We start from the raw sequence: 22571 nt of genomic DNA, 5'->3' as shown, positions 1-22571 counted from the left end.
CTGAGCACATGTGACAGACGTGAACGAGTCTGGACTCTGGAGACGCAGTGGTGAACGTTATGCTGCCTGCAACATCATCCACCATGACCGGTTAGGCGGTGGGTCCGTGATTGGAGGCGTATCCTTGAAAGTGTCGCACAAACATCCACGTGTTGTTAGGTAGTGGGATGAAATTCTCATACCCATCATCAGACCTTGCACGCTGGTGCAGAGGGCCCTGGGTTCCTCCTGCTACAGGACAATGCCCAGCCTCATGTGGTCAGTGTGTGTAGGCTGTCCTGGATGACAAAGGCATTGATGACATTGGCTAGCCCTCACGTTCCCCAGACCTGAATCCAATCCTCTGGGATGTATCGTGCATCCAATGCCGCCAAGTAACACCACAGACTGTCCAGGAGCTCACTGATGCCTTGATCCAGGTCTGGGAGAAGATCCCCAGGACACCACCTGCCATCTCATCAGGAGCATGCCCAGACGTTGTCGGGAGTGCATACAGGCACATGGGGGCCATAAACACTACTGAGTCACATTGAGTTGCCATGATGAAATTAACGCAAGTTGGAACAGCCTATGATTTCAATTGTTTATTTACATTTTCAGTGCGAGTTTCCACTGACCGTCATTTTATTCTCAATGAAATACACAATGTACAGTAAAGATTTTGATCTTCTTTAAAATATTTTGTTCATCGAGACCCAATGTGTGATTTAAGTGTTCCCTTAATTTTTTGGAGCAGTGTATATTAAGATGCTTGCTCCTGGCTAAATGCATTATAAATACTTGTACGTTCATGATAACACTGTCAATTTTGCTTTTTTTATGTAATTTTTTTAGCTAAATTGATTGAGAAAAAAATTCTCATTTACAGCAATGACCTGGGGAATACAGGCACTGGAAGCTGAGGATGATTAGGTGACCATGATTTTATGAGGAATAGATTGGAAATTTTACCAGGGCACAGGGATTTACACCAATACTCTTTTGATAAGTGCCATGGGACCCTTAGTGACTGTATATAGTTTTTGTTCCAGTTGTACAGTAACATATTCTCTAACTCCTATTCGGAAATGAGTGGAAACAGAGAAAAATATAGAAATCATCCCTTATTATTGACATGCAAACAGCTGAACATAAAATGTTTTGTTGTGCAAAAGAAACTAGATAACAAGATGAGTGACCGACGGTCATGTGTAGACTTGTAAATCGCTCTAAACAAGGTAATAAATATATAATTGAGATTTTCCTTCTCTATCAGCATGACCGAGCAGGGTCAGCAGCTAAGGGAACCACAGGCAGACACTCCCCTCCGGATGTCCTCAAAGCATCCTCCTCAACTTCTTGACCACCGGAGCAATGTAGGGCTCACCAGAGTAATGACTGGTTCCTTTGACAGAATACACTGACCACTGTACATCCACAGACCAACCAATCATTAACTTGGATGGCTGTAATATTCCTATTGTTGTTGTTTTTTTGTTATTGTTCTGCTACTTCAAATGGGGTAAAAAGTGCAACTTCTGTCCTCTGAAAGCAAGGCAATTTACTTCACAGGCCAAAAACAAAGAGACATTATTAAAAAGGAAAACGATTGCTTTTTCATTTCATTTCCACTGGGAAATCTGTTGAGAGAAATAAATGCAATACAATAATAAACTTTAAGAGGGAACCTGTAGCTTTCCATTCCCTGTGTAATCCAACACAGGCATGAGGGTCAGCCACATTTAATACCTCTTCATTTCAGCAGTGGCAGAATGGAACTGTAATAATGTTTGTTTTGGCGAACAGGCGACCCTGCAGCTGTGACACAGTGTGACATTGGCCTGCGGTACAGAAAACTCACACGGCGGGCTGGCCTTTAAGCCCGGAATGCCTTCAGTGCTGAAGTGCTCTACTGCATTTCTGATCGTCACATCAAGGTTATGAAGACTTAAAGGGGCAATCAGCATTTGTACCTTTTGGATCTAGTACAGTTACCTGTGGATTTTTGAAAAATATGATAGCACTTAAGAATAATTCTGCATATTAGAGCATTTATAAATAATGAGTAAATCGTGTATCCATCATTTATTCATTGAGACTCTATTCATGATATGTTTAACATAAATTCTGTAAAATCTATAAAAATGCCCTCCAGAGTATTTGCATAAATTAAGCTGGTAGTGGAGAAACTGAGCCAAAACGGGTCCCCAGTTTTTGGGTACTGCATCATCCAATTCTGTGCTACATCACCCATGTTGTATTAAATGTTACAACCAATTACAACCCTGTTTCCAAAGAAGTTGGGACGCTGCCTAAAATGCAGCCAAAAACAAAATGCAATGATGTGCAAATAATTTATCCCTATATCTAACTGAAAATAGTACAAAGACAACATACCAAATGTTTTTGGTAAAATACAAGCCCCTTGTGAATTTGATGCCAGCAACACATCTTTACTACTGTGTTGCATCACCTCTTCTTTTAACAACACTCTGTAAGCATTTGGGAACTGAGGAGACCAAATTCTGTAGTTTTTAAACTGGAATGTTGTCCCATTTTGCTTGATATAGGATTGGAGCTGCTCAAAAGTTTGAGGTCTCTTTTGCAATAATTGTCATTTCATAATGCGCCAAATGTTATCAATAGGGGACAAGTTTCTTCTTTGCATAGTAGAGTTTTAACTTGCATTTGTGGATGCAGCAACAATGTGTGTTTACAGACAATGGTTTTCAATAGTGTTCCTAAGCCCATGCAGTGATTTCCACTACAGAATTGTGTCTGTTTTTAATGCAGTGATCCACTGGTGCGCTGTAGAGGAAGGTCGCACTGACAATGGCTCTGCTTTCACTATTTAGTTTTTTGCTTATTACTGTTTCTATTGTTTTTATTTTTGTACATGCTGCACTGTTGCTGATTAACTAGCACATTGGAAGTTCGTTCATCACTGAATACTGAGACTTTCTCTACTTGCTGTGATTCCTTTGTCCCGCCTGTTTACCAATATGTTGACAGAGGAGAAAGAAGAGAGGCAAACGTGCAGGTATCTAATGTAGATGTTCAATCCCTGGACAATAAAATGGACAAACTACATGCACGGATTAACTTTCAATGGGACATTGCGAAATGCAGAGTGCTGGTATTTGTTGAGACTTGGCTAGATCCTACAAACCCCTCCCTCGCCCGGACTTCGGTAAGGTGGATAACACCTCCATTCTTCTCCTCTCAACCTACAGACAATGGCTAAAACTGGAAGAACTAATTTTTCGGGCAGTTCAACTCTGGAATGAGAAATCATTACCATTCTCCAGGACTGCTTTGAAACAATAGATTGGCAGATGTTCTGTGTTGCAGCTGTTGGGTACATTGATGAATACACAGACCCTGTCTCAGCATATCTCTCCAAGTGCATGGATGACGTCGTCCCAAGGATAAATGTGAGGACTTTCCTCAACCAAAAACTCTGGAGTAATGGTAATCTCTATGCTAAACTCAGAGCACGGTCCTCTCCATACAGTTCTGGGGACCTGGAGACTTTGAGGAGGTCCAGATATGACCTACGGAAGGCCATCAGAGATGTAAAAAGAGACTAAAAGGGATAAGTTGAAGTCGAACTGCCACAGCTCTGACCCCAGACGCATGTAGTATGGACTACGATACATCACGGACTACAAAAGAAAAAATAACAATGATGCTCAGCCTCCCGGCTGTCTCCCCAATGAGCTCCACACTTTCTATGCATGGTTTGAGGCGACAAACACCATTCCTTCTGGAACGCTTGCTGAGGACCAGGACAACTGTACTCTGTCCCTAGCCATGGCTGACGTGAGAAGAGCATTTAAAAGTGTGAACCCTCAGAAGTCAACAGGGCCAGATGGTATTTCAGGCTGTGTCCTCAGGGGTGCACCGACCAGCTTTGCATATTGCCCCAAAAGATCTATGGACGATGCCCTCACCCTGACGGCACACACTGCCCTCTCCCATCTGGAAAAGGGTAACACATACGTGAGGATGCTGTTCGTGGACTACAGCTCAGCATTCAACACTATTGTGCCTGCTAAGCTTGTTCCTAAGCTGGGACTTCCCTTTGCAATTGGATTCTGGACATCCTGATGAACAGACCCCAGGTGGTGGGAATGAGCATCCTCACCTCCCCTACTCTGAAGCTGAGGACCGGAGCCCCCCAGGGCTGTGTACTTAATCCCTCCTGTACTCCCTGTTCATGCATTACTGTGTGGCCACACAAAGCTCCAACGTCATCCTAAAGTTAGCAGACGACACCACCATCCTGGGTCTCATCTCCAAAACAATGTTGAAACCACTTGCAGAGAGGATGTAGGGTACTTGGCTATAAGAACCTCTCTCTCAACATCTGCAAGACTATGGAGATGATCGTGGACTTCAGGAAGTGGCAGGGAGGGTCATGCCCCCATACATATCGATGGAGCTGAAGTGGAGTTAGTCTCCGACTTCACTTTCCTCTGTGTGTTCATCAAAGATTACCTCAACTGGTCCAGGCTAGCAGACTTGGCAGTGAAATCTGCCCACATGCGACTACACTTAATGAGGAGACTCAAGACGTGTGGCATGTATGCAAAAACTCTCACAAACTTCTACAGGTGCACCACTGAGAGCATCCTCTTAGGCTGCATTACTGCCTGGTACGGCAGCTGCTCCGCTGCTGATCGCAAGGCCCTCCACAGGGTGGTGAAGTCTGCAGAGCATGTAATCGGCTTCCATCCATGCAAGGCATCTACCATACACAATGCCTTAGGAAAGCACGGAACGTCATCAAAGACTGCAGCCATCCAGGCTATGGTCTGTTCACACTGCTGCCGTCTGGGAGAAGCTTCTGGGCAAGCACTTCCAGACTCACAAACAGTTTTTTTCCTCAGGCCAAAAGGCTTCTCACCCAGCAACACTGATCTACGATCATATTGATCACATGAACATTTGAAATGCTTTGATGTCTATATTTTAATGTATCACTCATAGGCACATTACACTTATCTATAATATTTAATATTTCTACCCATATTAATCATATACCTCATTCTTTACTCTTCGGAAACTAGCAGCAGCTCTTGGAATTGCTGCTAGTTTACATTGTTATGTATATTTTTGCTATATTTTTGCTTAATACATTTCTTATTTCTTACTGTGTAGATGTCGTGTGCCATGTCACTGATTTAATAGTTCAGAATGATGCGATGTTATTCCGTGCATTTGATAAATACAATAATTTTACTTCAGTGCCACCTGAGGTCCTGAAGATCACGGCCATCTAATATTGGTTTTCAGCCTTGTCCCTTGCATACAGAGATATGTACCGTATATGATGAAATCCCCAAACCTTTTGCGATTTTATTATTCTTAAATTGTTGCACTATTTGCCCGCGCAGTCTTTCACGGACTGGTGAACCCCTCCCCATCAATACTTCTGAAAGACTCATCCTCTCTGGGATACTCTTTTTATACCCAATCAAGTAACTGACATGTTGGCAATTAACCCTCATTAGTTTTGAAATGTTCCACCAGGCTTTCTTTAGCATTACAAACCTTTTCAGTCTTTTGTTGCCCCGTCCCAGCTTTTTTTAAACGTGTTGCGGGCATCACATTTATTGATGCCCGCAACACAGACTTTATTTTTTAAGAAACAACAACATTTCTCAGTTTCAAAATTTTATAAGATCTTTGTAATATTTTCTATTAAACATAGTGCTTAAATGATCTGCACATCATTGTATTCTGTTTCTATTTCCATTTTACACAGCGTCCCAACTTTTTTGGAAACAGGGTTATTAAATATAATATTTTCTAGTCCCAGTTAGTAATCCCTAACCAGACAAACATTATTTCTGTTGTAAAGAACCCTAAAGCGACCCGCCATAATGACCACTGTCCTGCAGTACTTACAATAAAACAATGATCTTAAAAAGTACTGATCATGTACTGTAGTGCTTTGAAAAGCTGGTGTTGGCTCACATCAACTCCAGCACATCGCAGACACCTTAAACCCCTTTCCAATTTCAATACTATCCCAAGAGATTAAAAAACAATGCAATCTCAATTGCAATTGAGGGGTAGTGTTTACTCCTGGAACTACAGATGAAGTGTTTATTTACAACATATTATAACTATTTTCCTTGCCAAGTGTAATAGGTTAAATTGCACATTCCTTGAATGAACTGCACAAGGCAAATAAATGTTGAAAGTCCAAAATAAATCATTTTTGTTTGATCTATGGGTAGTCATGAGTCCTTGCATCCATGCCTCTCTGCCTCCCAGGGGAAAGAGGGTTTATAAGAGAATGTCTAATAAAATTTGATTCACACATATGATGTAGGAAGATGGCTAGATGATAAAACGAGAATTTCCTTCAAACCCATTGTTACATGTAGTGGTGCCTGTATCTCTGAATAGCTGAGTTAATGAACCATATTAGAGGATACGATCCTCTGCATAGGATAACTTATATGACTTCTAGGTATCACGATGTCCTGTAGCTCAGCACCATGGCTCTATCAGTCCTTTGATATTCTCAACACAGTGGGATATTCCCTCCTTTCCCTTCCAGCCAAATACTGACAAATTCTCCCTTAGCCTCTCATGTGCCTTTTGTTTCATTAGCAGCCCCAGATGCTTAGATGCTTACCAAATTACAGACGAGTGGTGCCAACTCAAACCAGATGGGACCAATCTATATTAAGATTAGCTGTTTCCTCAGATCCATATTAATCTATGGTGTTGTTCTACAATCTCAACACTCTCCTAGAGTGGTGAAGGCTGCATTGTTTTCTCTTTATGTTTTTGAATGAACAACAAGGTCATTACTGCTGTCTGCAATGAAAACAAACAGCCGTTAGGAGACACCAATATTTAACAAAAAGATGATGCAAAACAGGATACTCTAACAAATACACACTTAGATATGCTGAATGGACATAGTCTCAAATGCTACAATGAACTGAAACAACTCAAAACAGTTATTGATCTTTATATAGATGCATTAATGACAATCACTTGGTTGTATGCCATGTATTAGAAGGCAATACTTGAAAATGAAACAGTGCTCCCGCAGAATAACTAATCATTACTCGATCAGACCAAATTTGATTCCTTCTCTGTTGCATTAATTAAATACCAGCTCTGATTTGTGAGACAGCCCAATCCCACAGGCTTCACACTCCATTTGCTTATTCACATTTGTGACACAGGGGCGCACCAGAGCAAGACCAAAATATCAATTTAAATACAAAATCGTACACAACACATGAATGAAAACTATTGTCACAGGGATGAATATCAAGAACGTATTATATATTTAGATATTGATTATATATTAAAATTTCTCAGAGCTGTGTGATCAAATAAACTCTTGGGGTGACAGCTAATTAAAATGGAAGAGTAAACTGCTCAGCAGAGCCTGTGGTCTGAGGGGGGATACTGTAGTGGGTGGCTGGCAGAGGAGAGGAGGAGAAAACGGGTAGAGGAAGAAAAGGAAGGGGAGAGAGGGAGCGAAACAGAAAGTAGAAGAGAAACAGAGAGAGAAGAGCGAACGCAATTAGGACTAGGAGGATTTCTTCAAGGATCCATCTTCAAAAGGGAGGAAAATGGTTTCCAGGCCTGCTCTGTGCAGATACATGCAGCCAAAGCATCTGTATGTGCTCCTTCACTCAAGTTGTTGACTTAGCCGAGCTGTTTGAATTTGCCACGCTCACTTGTATGCTACTGCGAAATAACAGAGCTGTTGCAGAGCAGCATGCAGAAATCAACAAACCCTTCGCAGTGTCCTAATGTGTCCCGTCAGCGGCTGACAGGAGAGCTTTGTGAAATCGCTGAGATAACCATAGGTCAAAGGTCACCTCACCACTGTGCTGAGCATGCCCAACAAACCCCCAGCACAGCACAACATCCCAACTAGTATAAACTGATATCTCTCCGTATATCTGCACAATATGCATCCCAGGTGTGGCCAGTAAGTAATGCAAATCCTGTCATGCTCTGTAGGCAAGCTTTGGATGAGCAATCATATAATAATGTAGTTTGGGATGAGCTCTTGTAATACTACTGGATCAGCTAGCATTTAATACTTTTGGATGGATTGTCTATTGTCTAATATTCTTTGATGAGAAGTCATATAATATTTCGGGATGAGCTATAGCAAAACAGTTTTGGATAAGCTATTTTATAATATTTATATTTGCACTTCTGGATAAGCTATCATATTATTTATCGTATAATAAGAGCAACTGTATAACATTTTTGATGAGTTAGCTTTTAATACTTTTGGATGAACTATTGTGAAATACTTTGTATAAGTTATATTATAATACTTTAGGATTAGCTGTTGTTATATATTTTTGGATGAGCTATTTCTAATATACTTTTGGATGAGGTATAGTAAAAAAAAGCCTGAGCTAGTATATAATACTTTTGGATTGGCTAGATTAGGAAGCATACTCATTTTTTGGATTAGTTATCACATATTTTTGGATGAGCTTTAGATGTGCTATCACACATAAACTATTTAAGTGAGCTATCACATATAGTTTTTGAAGGAGCTATTGTATATAATACTTCAAAATGACCAATTGTATAATTGTTTTAGATGAGCTGTTGCACGTTGCTGTGTACGACACAGGCTAACCCTCTCAATGTTTCTTGCTAATTCTAGGAAAAGAACACAGGATGAACAATGGGGAGTCGGGGGGGGGGGCACTAACTAGAGGACTGATTTACAGTAATCATAGTGGGACTGTTGGCTGCAGAGACGGCAATGCTCACATAGTTCATTATAAGATGACACAAGCAATTTGTAGCTCTAGCGGCTGCAATCTAAAAAATCTCCCCTGACAAAAGCATATGATTAGACTGCTTTCAGGAAGGACTGTAGGTGACAGAAACAGCTATACTCTAAAACGGGAAAAATGAAATCTGTTTTAATTATCCTCCAGGCAAACATAAAACTGTCCCAGGTAAGTCATTTAAGGGCTGAATAGAGAGCCAGGAGCAAGCAGGATATGCCCTGCCCGAGTCACTCTCGCTCGCTTTTTCTTCCTCAAACACACACAGCCACACAATTTCACCCCCTTATAATCATCTGAAAACTATTCATCTGTTTGCTAGAATTTCTTCCATTATTTAACAAATAATCCCCTTTTACCTTGTCTGTTCATGAATGCTAATGAGTTCTTCTGAACAACGGAGCTTCATAGATTATTACCGATTGGAGTCTGCTCTCTTTTTCCAATTTTTCCAAATGTAATACACATATGAACGAAGCCTCCAAGATGGAATTGCAAGCTATAAATGGAGTGAGGTGTCATTTTCATCTAATAAATTTAATTCTGTAATCACTTTTCAACAAAGCCTAAACTGGGCTAAACCCAGGTAGCACAATGAGAAATTGCAATGGTACAGGACCGATACATTACATCTTAGGTTATTTAATTTCATATTCTTTGAGATTTACATCCGTTTACAGTTTTGATGATTTTCATGATTTAGTTGTAGGTTTATAATCGATTTCCTACAAATCAGGGGAACTATTCGCAGAAACAGGATGAATGCAATGCTTTGTTTTTGTATGGGTGTGTTTATATTGGATGGGTGTTGGATCTGGGTTTGGAGTGGGGGTGGGGGTTGGGGCAAGGGGTTCATCAGTAGAGGAACAGGGCTGTTTGGCGTTTTTATGAATCTCGTCTGTTTGGAAATGAGTCGTTAGTCCCGGCTTTATTGCTCAAATTACCAGAGCTGGTCCTTGTCCTGTTTGCCCTTAATTAACAAGCATTCAATTCCCCTATTAATTAGCACAAGCTATTAGCTTTTTTTACATCACTCTTCATTTGTAGACAATTAAAAGGCCTATTATTAAAAGCATACCACACAGTTAATTGTGCAAGTGGCTCAGCAGTGTGGCAAGGGAAGAGACTGCCCTAACAGACTCCCAAGATGGGAGGCAGATCCAGTCCCTGCAACATTTCCTGTCTAGTCTGCCATTGTTGGAAAACTTCAAAATTCCCACCTGCATCCACTCTTCAGAAGGAAATAACTTGTCCTTGCTCTCGTCGAACTCCAACTGTTCACTTCCAGCAAGGTTTGCGGGGGTTGAATTGAAAATGAAAAGCCTTTGGTTTTGTTTCTTGGACAGTAGGGATTTGTAGGAGATAATGCGGTTGATCTGCATGCTTTGTCCTTTCGGAGAGGTTCTCCTGGGTTCTGTGGCCAAGCGTTCTCCTTCCCTGTGTGGTTAGTGATTGAGCTTGGTGTGTGCTGGAGACACTATCTCAGTGGTACACAGTATGCTTGCAAACTCAACCTGCTCCTTTGGTGTACAATGTGGTCAGAGTTTACCTCTAGGCACACCCCAACCGCTCGCAAGGACAGTAGCAACATTGCAAAGTGGAGGCGGCACACTGACAAACAAAAACAAAACAATAAACTACATTAATCGCAGTGCCACTGATATCAGTATTCAAGGCTGTCATATTCAAACAAAACAGCATAAAAATCTTGAAAAAAAGATCAATCAGCCTAATGCATCCCCTAGGCTATTATATCAGAAATGCCTTTCCATTAAGAATTCATATCTAATCAAATACCATTACCAAATGAGTTTTGGGCTACTCTGCCAAGCACTTCATTCAACTTTGGCTTTCTTTCTTTGTTTTTACATCACCTAGCTCTCCACACAAATATATAACCGCAGCCACTTGAAACCAATTTAAATGGCATACTGTACTGTAGCACAGTATTCATTTTAACAAACCGTTTTATATTAGGAATGCATGTACTTTCAAATACTGTCTGATGTAATAAGCAGACACATATTATAGTGCTCTGTATGTCAAGTATTAAAGTTATTTAAAGTGTGAATGCATTTAGAGCTTAAAGGCAGTCAGCATGCCTTGAGCATGCCAAAAATGAATAATAGATTTAAGGTTCACAGAAAGTGTTACCGATGGAACTTGAAATATGCTAACCAAATGACACAAGATAGTTTTCAAGGACAATATAATGTAGAGTGAAAACACGACCAACACAGTACACTTTACCTTATGGTTTGTAGATGAGATAATGCAAATACCAGCTGTTTTACAACAGTTCTAAAAATGTAGAGATCAAAAAAAGCCTGTTTTAAAGGTACTGACTTATAAGATGGCCAACAGTGTGTGGGCTTTGATAAAGACAAAGACAGGTAGCTGTAGGCTAGAGATCGGAGAGAAGGCTGTCTGAAATGGATGAGGAAGGCGAAGGAGAGACAGGAAAGAGACCTGTCTGTCTCCCCCTACTGAGGGCAGCCTCTCTTACCCAGGACTTAACGAGTCCAGAGAACAGCAGGAAACGCTGTGATTGACAGAGCAATTACTACTAACATGGGCCCTGATGGAACTGGACACATCTCCAAATAGAATTTCACTATTTTGTTGTATCAGATGCTTACAGGAAGGATTTTGTACAAAAAGTGAAATTGCCCAACGGAGCACCGCCACTAGTGGAGCACTTCTGTGTGCGTGATGTTTTTTTCTTCAAAAAAAAAAACATTTAACCTTGTCCAAGGTGGGCTTCCTCCAACTTTTGCCACTGTTCTGTTATACTTTTCCTTCTTCTTCCAACTCTTAATTTGTTTGCCCAGTTAGAGGGCTGTCTATTTTTACTTGAAAGCCTGTGAGCTGCTGAGTGTTGAATTGCTGGCCTAATTACAGCTGACAGAATTCTGGACATGAATAGAATTACAGTATCTATAAATCATATACGTTTGAGTGCAAAACACAATAAAACCCTGTCTAAACATTATTGAGACGGGTATTGCGGCTTTCCTCACTTGCTTTATCTCACAAAATGAGAGCTGTTCTGTAGACAGCACTTCTATCTTTCTCTTTCCCTCAACCTGGAAGGTCCCTTCTGTGAGGTGAGCCACTTTCTTGTTCAGCAAGCTCCCAGTCAGAAAAGGCACCCAGAATTATACCACATACACTGATTATTTTTTGTTTGCTCGGGAGTAAAAAAAGGGACACTTTGTATTGAACTGTTCTAACAGCCTAACATATGAATGGGGGGGGGGGGGTCATCAGCACAGAGTACTGTTCAAAAGGTTAACACCTTGGAAAGAAAAATGGAAGAAGAAATGGCACTCTTTCTCAGCATTACAAAAGACACAACACACTGAAAACTCGGCAGGATGATCATATGGCTTCAACCCTCTCATCACCGCATCCCATCCATTTATAACGCAACAACAATCTGGAGAAAAAGAGCTCCTTCACGGAGAGAGTAGTTGTCAGGAGAAGAGATTTTTGATTATCTGCTACTATTTTGAGTGGTGGATTGAGCTAGGGTGGTTGAAGGAGAGCTTTGCCATGGTACAATCAGAGAATCCCACTGCAAAGAGATGAGTCATGTCCTAGCTTGAGCCCGCCCCCTCCCGGGGAAAACCTATATTCCTTTAAGAAAACGGGAAAGATCAGAAGTCGGACGGTTCAATTGTCTGCAAGCTCTTCCCTCATGCGGCTCGGGGGCGGGTGAGCGGAATGTTAAAAAGCCTACAGAGCTGTTGAGAGCGGGCTGAGTCTGCGCGCCCACGCTCATGCTGTACATGGGCTTCGATCCACTTAACTACAGAGCGGGGAAGTTCACTTGGGAGATATATCAAGAAGTGAGAGGGCCTTCAATAAAAAAGTCCCATTAGGATAACAATGACCCGGGGCCTTTCACATTACATTAACTTGCCGGCTGGCATATCCTAAACATTACACACTGTCCATCTCACCAGCCTTCGCCCCCGATTCAAATAACACTGATGGAGGGTGTCAGAATGGGCTCACAAGCTATCCTAGGTCCCTCAATGCCAGCTTTTATCACCTGGCATAACCTGCTTGCTGTAACACAGCGTAAATACAGTGCTCTATCTCCTTTAATTACTGAACCTTCAGGCCCACGATGGATCCCTGCACTTGGGAATGGACTCTAATCTGATTGCTGTCTCTCACAGGGGAACGCAACCTAGCCCCCAGGAGCGCCAGGATGGACTGCTCCTGCAGATAGAGATAAAGGCTTCAACTTCTGGGTTAAAAGTGACTTTTCGGCTGATAAATACAGCAAAAGCAATCTGTTCTCCTTTTTCGACCTGTCTCTCGCGTTCTCTCTATCTGTAACTCTCTCTCTGCCTCAGTATCTCCCTAACTCTTTCTCTCTCCCTGTCTATCTCTGAATATCCGGTTGGATCAGAGTTAAAGCTCTTTTCAGCTTGATTTATTTATTCCATATCTGTAACTGTCAAAAAAAGATTACTACTTTTGAGCAGGCTACGCTTTGTTGTCATGACAGAAAGAAAATGTAAGAGCTGTTAAAAACAACTTGACCGGCAAACAAACAAAGCCATGTTCGTTCTACAGTACATAATTTTACAGTTGTATTCATCTCCCATTTCTCCAAATTGTCGCAATGTCCAATTAGGAGTTACTTATCCCAACATTTTGCAACGGGCTTGGGAGAGTCAAAGATTGGGAAAATTGTTCCTGGAAAACATTTCGGCCAAGCAGTTCTCCATATTTCACCCTCGCCTATCAGCCATAGCAATCGAAATGTTTTCAGGCCCCTTTACTTTTTCCACATTTTGCAAAGGCACACACCTGTTTATATAAGGTCCCCACGGTTGACAGAGTATATTAAAACATAAACCAATCAGAGTGGCCAGTCGGAAGCTACTCCTCAGTGAAAAGCTGCCATATGCCTTTTACTGAGGAGTGACTTCCATTTGGCCCCTCTACCATCAAGGCCTTTTTGGTGGAGTTCTGCTGAGATGGTTGTCCTTCTGGAAGGTTCTCCAATCTCCACACAGGAACTCTGGAGCTCTGTCAAAGTGACCATCAGGTTCTTGATCACCTCCAAGACCAAAACCCGTATCCACCAATTGCTCAGTTTGTCCTCACCTCTTAGAAGTGTTGGTGGACAATTGAAACCATTTTAGAATAAGGCTATAATGTAACAAAATGTAGAAAAAGTAAAGGGGTCTGAATGCTTTCCGAATGCACTGTAGGTTAGTCTTCAAATCAAATCCAAATCAATTGCTTCGAAAAGTTTTCAGCTGGGCAACTACTGGGCAACAACTCCTGTTCGGAAAGCAATGTGAATACATATATTCAACCACAAGAGTTTTGTTACTCAAAAACATATCATCAGTAACACCTAATTCATGGATAACACTAGGTTGGTGATAAGTAACAATAAGAAAATGAATGTACAACACAGTTCACTCAGTTATACAAATCAGACACACGCCTCTGATTAGACCTCCTCAAGCAATCCTTTAAAATATGTTTTATACAGTCCTTTGATGAGGGAGGCTGTTTCATTTGTAGGCAGAAGTGTTTTCAGTTGGATATTCCCCTTTCATTAAAGGGCACAGGTTTATGGTTGCTCTGCATATAGCCACCAACATACGTAGCGTTGCTGAAAGACAGTTAGGGGGTCTTGACTTCTGGGAAACCTTCTGCCACTTACATAAAAAGCCAAAACAGCCAATAATTGACAACACCGTCCCCTTTGTATTCATTCCATATCAGGTACATGATATATTCAGATGGTTATCCATACCACAACGTTATATAATCGCCTGAAAGAATTTTCCATACAGTTCACCAATCAGATCAAGCATCTTGTTTCCAATTAGATCTAGATGAAACACATTTTGGACACACCAAGAGGTAGAGACCACAGGTCCTACCGGTAATGTCACGTAAAGAGGGAATCTGGCCATAAGATGCAGGGTAGTTTATTGTAACGCTCTGGCACCTCGTTCTCATTGTCTCTCCCCATTTGCCTGTGACCAGGGGTTGGCAGCCGTCAACAGTTTCCCTGCGACAGATGCCTGGCGTTTCCATGGCTGCCCTTGATCGCCTTATGACAGATGTCAAGGCTCCTGTTGAACGGGCACACTCCATCATGTAACCCTGTTTCCAGCCGTCGGCCCCGAGCGTTGGCGTGTATGGCAGGCGCGCCCAGCCCCACGACACCTTCCCGCTCCACCTCTGTATCCATCCGTCTCCGGCTATTACCTCCGACAGCCATCACATAAGCAACCAATGGATCTTATGCAAATGGGCCCAGAGGCATCAGTTTTAGAATTCTAATGCCTCAGTGTGTATGTTATAGGTGGGGGGGGGGGGGGGGGTAATTCAACCTTTTCACAATGTATAGGAGATGCATTTTATGACTTTCAATAGCCATCACAAAGTTAGGCCTACTATGTGTCCTTAAAAAAAGGGGAATCTTAATAGTCATAATACAAATATCAGACAGCTGCAATACAAAATCAAGGTTTCTAAGCCAAAATCGGGCCAAAAGTAGCCCAAATGTTGAGTGGTGCCCACTCATTCTAACCGATGGCTAATGATTGTTTTGCATAAATTGGCATATAGTAGTGGCTTGGAAATACAATGGCTGTGGTTGGTGCAAAATCATTAGGAAACAATGAACCTACAAGATTGGTGATGTATTATAGTCCACAACTGGATGACGTAGGACACACAAAATTAATTGGCTAATGAGCAGACTACTGGCTAAAATTATACCAACATTTTCGCTAAAATTATACACAATTATTGGCTGAAATTATATAAAAACTCTGGAGTGCATCTTTCAGCAAGCTCTTAATGAGGCCTTAAGTCACACTAACACAACACAGGCTTTCAAGTACAGGACATACTGAAGCCTACAACGGTCTGCATCCCCAATAACAAAAGCATTCCATTTGTAGCTGCTCTCGCCTCAGCTCTAATTCTGAAATCAACATCCCTGTCACTGTCCCCCTAACTACCAGACCATTGCTGTCATGGCAACGGAACATCTCTAGCACCAATCTCCCAACTTCAAACACTGGATATCTTTTTTCAAATTTATACAGTTTGAACACCTGAGAAATTATAGTATACGACTAACAAATTAGAAACAAAATAGTCATTTACACATCATAAAAACTGACACATTATCCCTCAAAATGTAACAACTCCATTGATGTATAGACATTTCATAGAGATCACAGACCATTTATGCACCTGTTAGATTATTATGACAGTTTGGATAAAATATATAGATAGGACAGTTTATTGTATCGCATGAGATGTCCTAATGGGACATTACAGGAGGTTTTTGAACTATAAACATACCATTTAGGCCGGCTAGTGGACTTCACCACTGGAGACATGCCTTCCCTGTAGAGGCTCTTGGTCTTGCTGAAGTTGACAATGTTCAAAATTACCCTCTGAAAGTCAGAAAAGAAAGACAAAAGGGAATATTGTCAGATTTAGAGGTTGAGACCAAAAAAAAAGTATGATACTCTGAAAGGACAAAAAAAATTGAATAGGATAAATAACCAAAAACTTTCCAGGGATCAATTAATATTAACATGAATAATCACTTTAGGCCTCACTGAAGCAACTACTAGCGGGCTCTGAAGAGTCAAAGATCAAGACGTCTCCCCCGAAGTGCATCTCACAAAGCCTTTTTGTGTCTTATCACACTGCTCACTCAACCAGAAAGAACGGCCTACACATTTAGAGGGCAACACATTCACCAAGCCAACAACCGTGAGTGAGCTTGCAGTTGGCAAACCTACAGTAAGGATTCACAAGAATGCGATGATGCACGGCAACCGTGTACAGCCTTGCACGGCTACCAATGATGGACGGTTGCACTGCCCCAATAACTGACTTCCCGCTCCGAACCGAGAGATAAGTAAACATAAAAGAAGATCTTAAAAGCTTAACACGATTTTTTTACAGATAGAGTGTTGGAACGTTGGCCCAACATTCAATGCTGGAGTTGACAAAAAACAGGGACATCTTGGCTTTAAAACCCTTATTCACAGCTGGATGAGGGTATTTCCTAATATCCCAAGAAATGCAATGGGACCGCCCTCCTCCAACAGGATCCTGATTAGGATCAGGAAAGGAAATATGGACGGAAGGAGATTAATAAATATATAAATAAGGATGATAATAATATCACCGTGCAGTAAATGAATTCTATTGATGGACCATATCAAATTACCAACTAAGTCCAGGTGGTGGAAGTGAACTGTGTGCTACTGAAATCCTATTACAACCCTTCCCCCTTTACCTCCCTCCCTCTCCCCTCCTCCCCCTCCCCCTCCCTTCTTGCCATCACAGGAGCAGGGATTGTGGCAGGCTGATTCAGACTTAGGTAAAATGACATTTAACTGATGTTCAGACTGGCAGCAGGCTCCTGTACCGTGGAGATAAGACCATCGCTGCTGGCATTTCAATTACACTTTACTGCCCTGCACATCTGTTGCCAGCCTACTCTCAGCTTTACCTCAGGCAAATACAACCTCATTCTCTGCATTACATTGGTCCTCTTTCTTCTTTTATTATTTTTTTTCTTTTTAAATTTCTTTACCAATTCAGATTGTCTTATTTAGAGGCTGTGTCTCATGTCTGTAATCTATTTGTTAAGCGTCTTTTCTTCCAAGGGGGGAGCTGTGCACTCCACTAAGGCAAGCAGGCTGCAGCCATCTCTGTGCTTCTGTTAAAACAAGGTGATTAAAGGCAGTTATTATCCTCCTCTTCAAGCTCAACACTGAATCACATAAAAACTCACAAAAGGAAGAAAACTCAGTGTGTTAAGATGTCACATTTTTTAAGTCAAATTTTACAAATATTTGTTTTCATGATGCGCTATATTGTTGTAACGATGCCAGGATTCACTTTAAAAAATGCTTCTACAAAAATAAGACAAAAATGTTTTAATCAACAAATAAACTCTGCCAATGGGTTATGAACATTTTGCCTATAACAAGACAGAAATGTCTGAAAACAATAAAAACAGTTTAATTAAGGCACAAAGACAAAATTATTTTGAAGCCTGAAAACAAAAATATCAGGCATGTTTGGATTTGTCATTATATTTCACTTCCTGTTTTCAGAATTTTCTATCTTGTTTTCAAAATTTTCTGTCTGGTTCCAAGAAAATTTTCTCAATTGACAAATTCCTTACCTAATTAAATTCATAATTTTTGTCCCTCATTAAAAATAAGCATTTTTGGAGTGTTTTCACCTTTCCTTGGCCCTCCCCAGATGCTAAACTTGTTTTAGTTTTAAACCCAGACTGCCACAACTGAATCAATTAGTCAAATTGATGATTAGTTAAATAATGTATTTTGATGCAAGTCTACGGTTGAAACAAAAACAATTAAATGTCTAGGGAGACCCGAGAAGAGGTTTGGGAAACTTTAATAAACCCAGATTCAGACTTTAACACGCCAATCCCACTGCAACAGAACAATGCAGTAAAGTTAATCTTCCAGCCAGCTTAACTGAACAAACTTAATTACAATTTATAGATAGAAAAACTGAATGACTTTTCTTTAAACAGAGTTGAACAAACCTCAGTATACAGTCATGTGAAAAAATAAATAAACTCTCTGGAATCTTTTTGCCAGACAAAGTAAGTGAAGAAGAGCATCTCTGACTGACTGAGTGAGTGACTGTGTGAACGACTGACTGAATGACTGAGTAACTAAATGTGTGACTTGCCCCCCCCCCCGGCTTACTTCTACCCTTGGCCCGACTGAACTAGGCTTGCCTAGATATATTTCTTGTATTTTAAATATTTGGACACATTGATATTTGAGATAAATTAATTGATAGAGGAAACCCTATTTAACAAATAACATAAAAAAATGTAGTTGAAAACATTTACTGAATACTATTAAAATCAACAGATATGCACTTTCCTTAATATGTTAGTGCACCCCTACCTTAAGCATCACAAACATAATTGGTGCAAATAATAAAGTATGAAAAAGGTAGTCTTCCATAAAGATTAGAAACTTGGTCTGGTGTGTTCCTAATGGTATGGGTGAGGGCCTCAAAAATACCTGTTTGAGGCCCTCAGAAGAAACATTATGGATGTCCAATAAATCGGGGACAGGTTATAAAACCACTTCCAAGCAATTCAAGGTATGTAGTTAATCAACAAATGAAGAAAATTCCATACCCCTAATAATCTACATAAGACAGATCCTCCCACCAAAATCAGCCCAAGAGCTGACCAAGAGATGCTCACTGAAGTCTCAAATAACCCCAGAGTAACATCAGGGGATCTACAGGCGTCTCTTGCCACAATCAGTGTTGAAGTGCATAAGTCAACTGTCAAAGACTTCACAAACCTGGCCTACATGGGAGGTCAGAAAGGAAGAAGCCTCTTCTCATACAACAAATATCAAGACATGGCTGACATTTGCCAGACAACACCTTGGTAATGACCAAAACGAACTCTACACAGATAAGACAAGGTGGAGTTATTTTTGGCCACAACGGCAGATGCCATTTTTTGGCTAAAACATAACACTGCCTTTGAACAGAAGAACCTCATACCATTTGTAAAGCATGGAGGTAGTGGCATTATCATTTAGGGCTGTTTTCTTACCTCAGGGCCTGGACAACTTGCCATCATTGAGTCAACTATGTGTTGTACCTGATAATTGAGGAAACTGTTTGGCCATCTATCAAAAAGCTTAAACTGAACCTAACATCCTGCAACAAGACAATGCTCCAAAACACACAAAAAAGCTACAACTGAATGCCTCAGAAAGAAGAAATGAAGTGTTACGGAATGGCAAAGCTGAGATCTCAATGCAATCTGATCTAAATGCTGTGGGGGGACTTGCAACAGATTGTGCATGTAAGAAAGCCGTTAAACATGACAGTTGTAGCAGCACTTTATAGAAGTGGGCAAAAATTCCTTCCAGTCAATGCAAGAGACTGACTGACAGTTACAAGAAACGGCTACATGAAGTTATTTCATCCAAAGGGGGCAACACCAGCTACTGAAGCTAGATGTGTACTAAGTCATAATGCACTATGAAATTGCATTTCTGTATATTTTTTGATAAATAAAGGAAAGGAAAGAATGATTTTTTTTAGTGCCGTTTATTTTACCTTAATCAGTTAGTAGTGTTGAAGTGAAGATTACATTATCCATATGTCCAAATATGTTATAAAAAAGAGAAGACAACTTTCCAGAGGTTGTACTTACATATTTCCCCTGAGTTTGAAGGTCTTCGAAATTGTGTTGATGCTATAAAGCTAAGCTTCCAGACTGAACACATGTTGGAGCACTTCCATTTCTTAAGCCTTTAAACCTTCACCCTTTACTGGCATTAACTGGGAAAAGTGGCATGAGTGTGACAGATCTACACTGGAGGGTCATCATTCAGCTTCCAATATCACTGTTCATCATCGATCCAGTTTCCTGACACCTTGCCCCTCACGCACCCTGCACAGAATAATAGCTCGTATGTGTTCCCTGTCCTTTATAACGGCACATCGACATGAGTCCTGACTGCCTCTCTTGTGCTAATGCACACATTCCCCTGTCCACAACACTGATGCTGCTGCTCAATTCTGAATGTGGTAGAGGTGTTAGCTGTGTCATCAATGAGGTGAATAGGTGATTAGCTTGAGGTGTGGACAAGGGCCGTGGCAAATCTGGGAGTCTTTTTTATCTTAGGCTCATTAATAGGTTGCTGTGGTCCAAACTGCCTGGGGCCCCCCAGATCACATGAAGGATGGCTGGCTAGCTGTTGGGTGCTGTGGGGCCATTAACACTCGTTACACCTCTGCCTGCATCCAGGACCAATTTGGGCTCCTGTCTCCCTATGTGCGTGCACGGTGAGCGCTGTCTTCAAAAATGTAATTACAAGTAGAACAGTTAGAACAGATTAACATCCAGGCTGTCTGAGCTGTCAGGTTGGTGAAGCATGTCAAACCCACCTATATCCCAGTCAGCGCCCGAGCTGAGCCCAAACCAGGTGTGTCAGTGTCACCCCCCAGCACACACGGCACAAGAACCATGTAACCACTACGCATCCATTAGTGAAGATTCCTGCCTTTGGCTAAACCTCTGGTGAAATCATGGAAAATGAATTGAAAACAAGAAATGCTACTTTTGAGTATTACCTTGTACCTTTTCAGAATATTTGATCAAGTTCCAATTCCTTGACAGTGAGCAGCAGAAATGGGCAGCTGGATAGTGAATGTGGAGTGTACGTGGCCCTCACTTTATCACTAACCTCTACAGAGACATGGCATTCTGAGCTTTGGGGCAAAGATAAGCTACCCGAGGCTCTGCACAGAAATAGCTCCATGTCAAATTCGGTTTGGTGGCAAATGCTGTCTTTTGATACCCATCGATCCACTGCGAGCCCAGCTTCTGGGAAAACATCTCTGAAATATTAAAGAGACTATTCTGAATGAGGTGAGAGCCTGTACGGACAATGCAATCCTTCCATGCTTGAAACAGTTTCTGGTGAAGATATAGCAACACGATCTAGCAAGAAATGGAAGGTGGGTGATCTCGTAAAGTGGCACGATGAATAGTACTACATGATTCAGAGTGGGAAGATATTTTATTTTAATTGAGAATCAGCAAAGGGACATGGCTATCAGGTAATAGTAAATGTCGATGAGTAAGCCTGAGCATTCTTACACATTTGGAATTAATTTGTTGTTTTAATATTTTTTACTTTTCACTGCAACTTAATTATTACTGAGCTAAAATCTTAACCAACAGAGTTCCATGAATGCAGGAATACTTGCCTGCAAGTTTTGTTTGGCCAAGCTAGCTAGGACCTGAATGATGCGTCAGTATGGCCCATACAACACTGAGAGTCTTCTTTGCAGGGCGATACAGCGAAATTACCCATATAAAGAGTCAACTGACACTACTCCCCTGTAAAATCCACACCACTTCCTCTATTACTGCCTTTTAAATACTTATGTGTAATTTGCGATTATGGCCTAGCCTCATTGCACCAACTCCACAGTGGGTTTCGGAGATATCGAAAATTAACAATTTAACTTAAAAGGAAAACTCTATTGATTCACACTACTGCCTTTCTAAGGCCCCTCAACACCTTGTCAGCTGTGGAAGAACATCGCATAGGTCAGGATTTCTCAACGTGCTGCTCGCCCCCAAAGAGACTTTATAATATTGAATTTTTTTAAAAACATGGATGCCCCAAGAGAGGGTTGGAATCTGTGTATATAAAGCAAATGCTCCATATTCATATTTTTTACATATATATACTGTATGTATATTTTTAAGTAGGGTTAAGTTGTCAAGGAAGTGAACAGGAAGTGACCCATTGCCTTGTATGTAGCGGTGTCGGTCTGGCATAGTACACAGCCGAGAGCCCCTCAACCATCACAGACACCCAGCCTTATTGTTCATGGCAGCCTACCTGTTCCTCTCCAACAGGTTTTGATCACTTGATCGCTGGCAAAGCACTGAACCTGGCCAACCACAGATTCACAGTGTAGTTTCTGACACAGCCAAGGCAGACAGGAATACAGAGGGGAAAAGAAGTGGCACCAGACAGTCACTCCCCATAAAACATAGGCCTAAACTCACTATCTGAAGATATTGCAAAGCCTTTCATTTTGCAATTTTAGTGCTGCTGGGCATGCCTTTGTAGATTCATACTGTTAGAACAATGCAATCCCAAGGCTCCAGGTGTTCTTCTCTGGCCTGGGATACCATTTTGATATAAAAATACACTACTGTTCAAA

General features: G+C 41.2%; 1 protein-coding gene across 3 annotated transcripts in view; it reads right to left on the bottom strand.

Moving 5' to 3' along the window:
- agbl4 (ATP/GTP binding protein-like 4) overlaps positions 1–22571 on the bottom strand; it is a 386899-nt gene that overhangs the window by 192906 nt on the left and 171422 nt on the right. For all 3 annotated transcript variants that reach the window (XM_013135077.3, XM_020049097.2, XM_013135078.3), the window contains exon 4: positions 16146–16240. In XM_013135077.3, the coding sequence (XP_012990531.3) occupies positions 16146–16240 (95 nt within the window). The remainder of the gene's footprint in view (positions 1–16145; positions 16241–22571) is intronic.

Source organism: Esox lucius, chromosome 8 (assembly GCF_011004845.1).
Source record: "Esox lucius isolate fEsoLuc1 chromosome 8, fEsoLuc1.pri, whole genome shotgun sequence".
Lineage (NCBI taxonomy): Eukaryota > Metazoa > Chordata > Actinopteri > Esociformes > Esocidae > Esox > Esox lucius.
The sequence above is the reverse complement of the archived record's forward strand: the minus strand, read 5'-3'. Positions and strand labels throughout refer to the sequence as shown.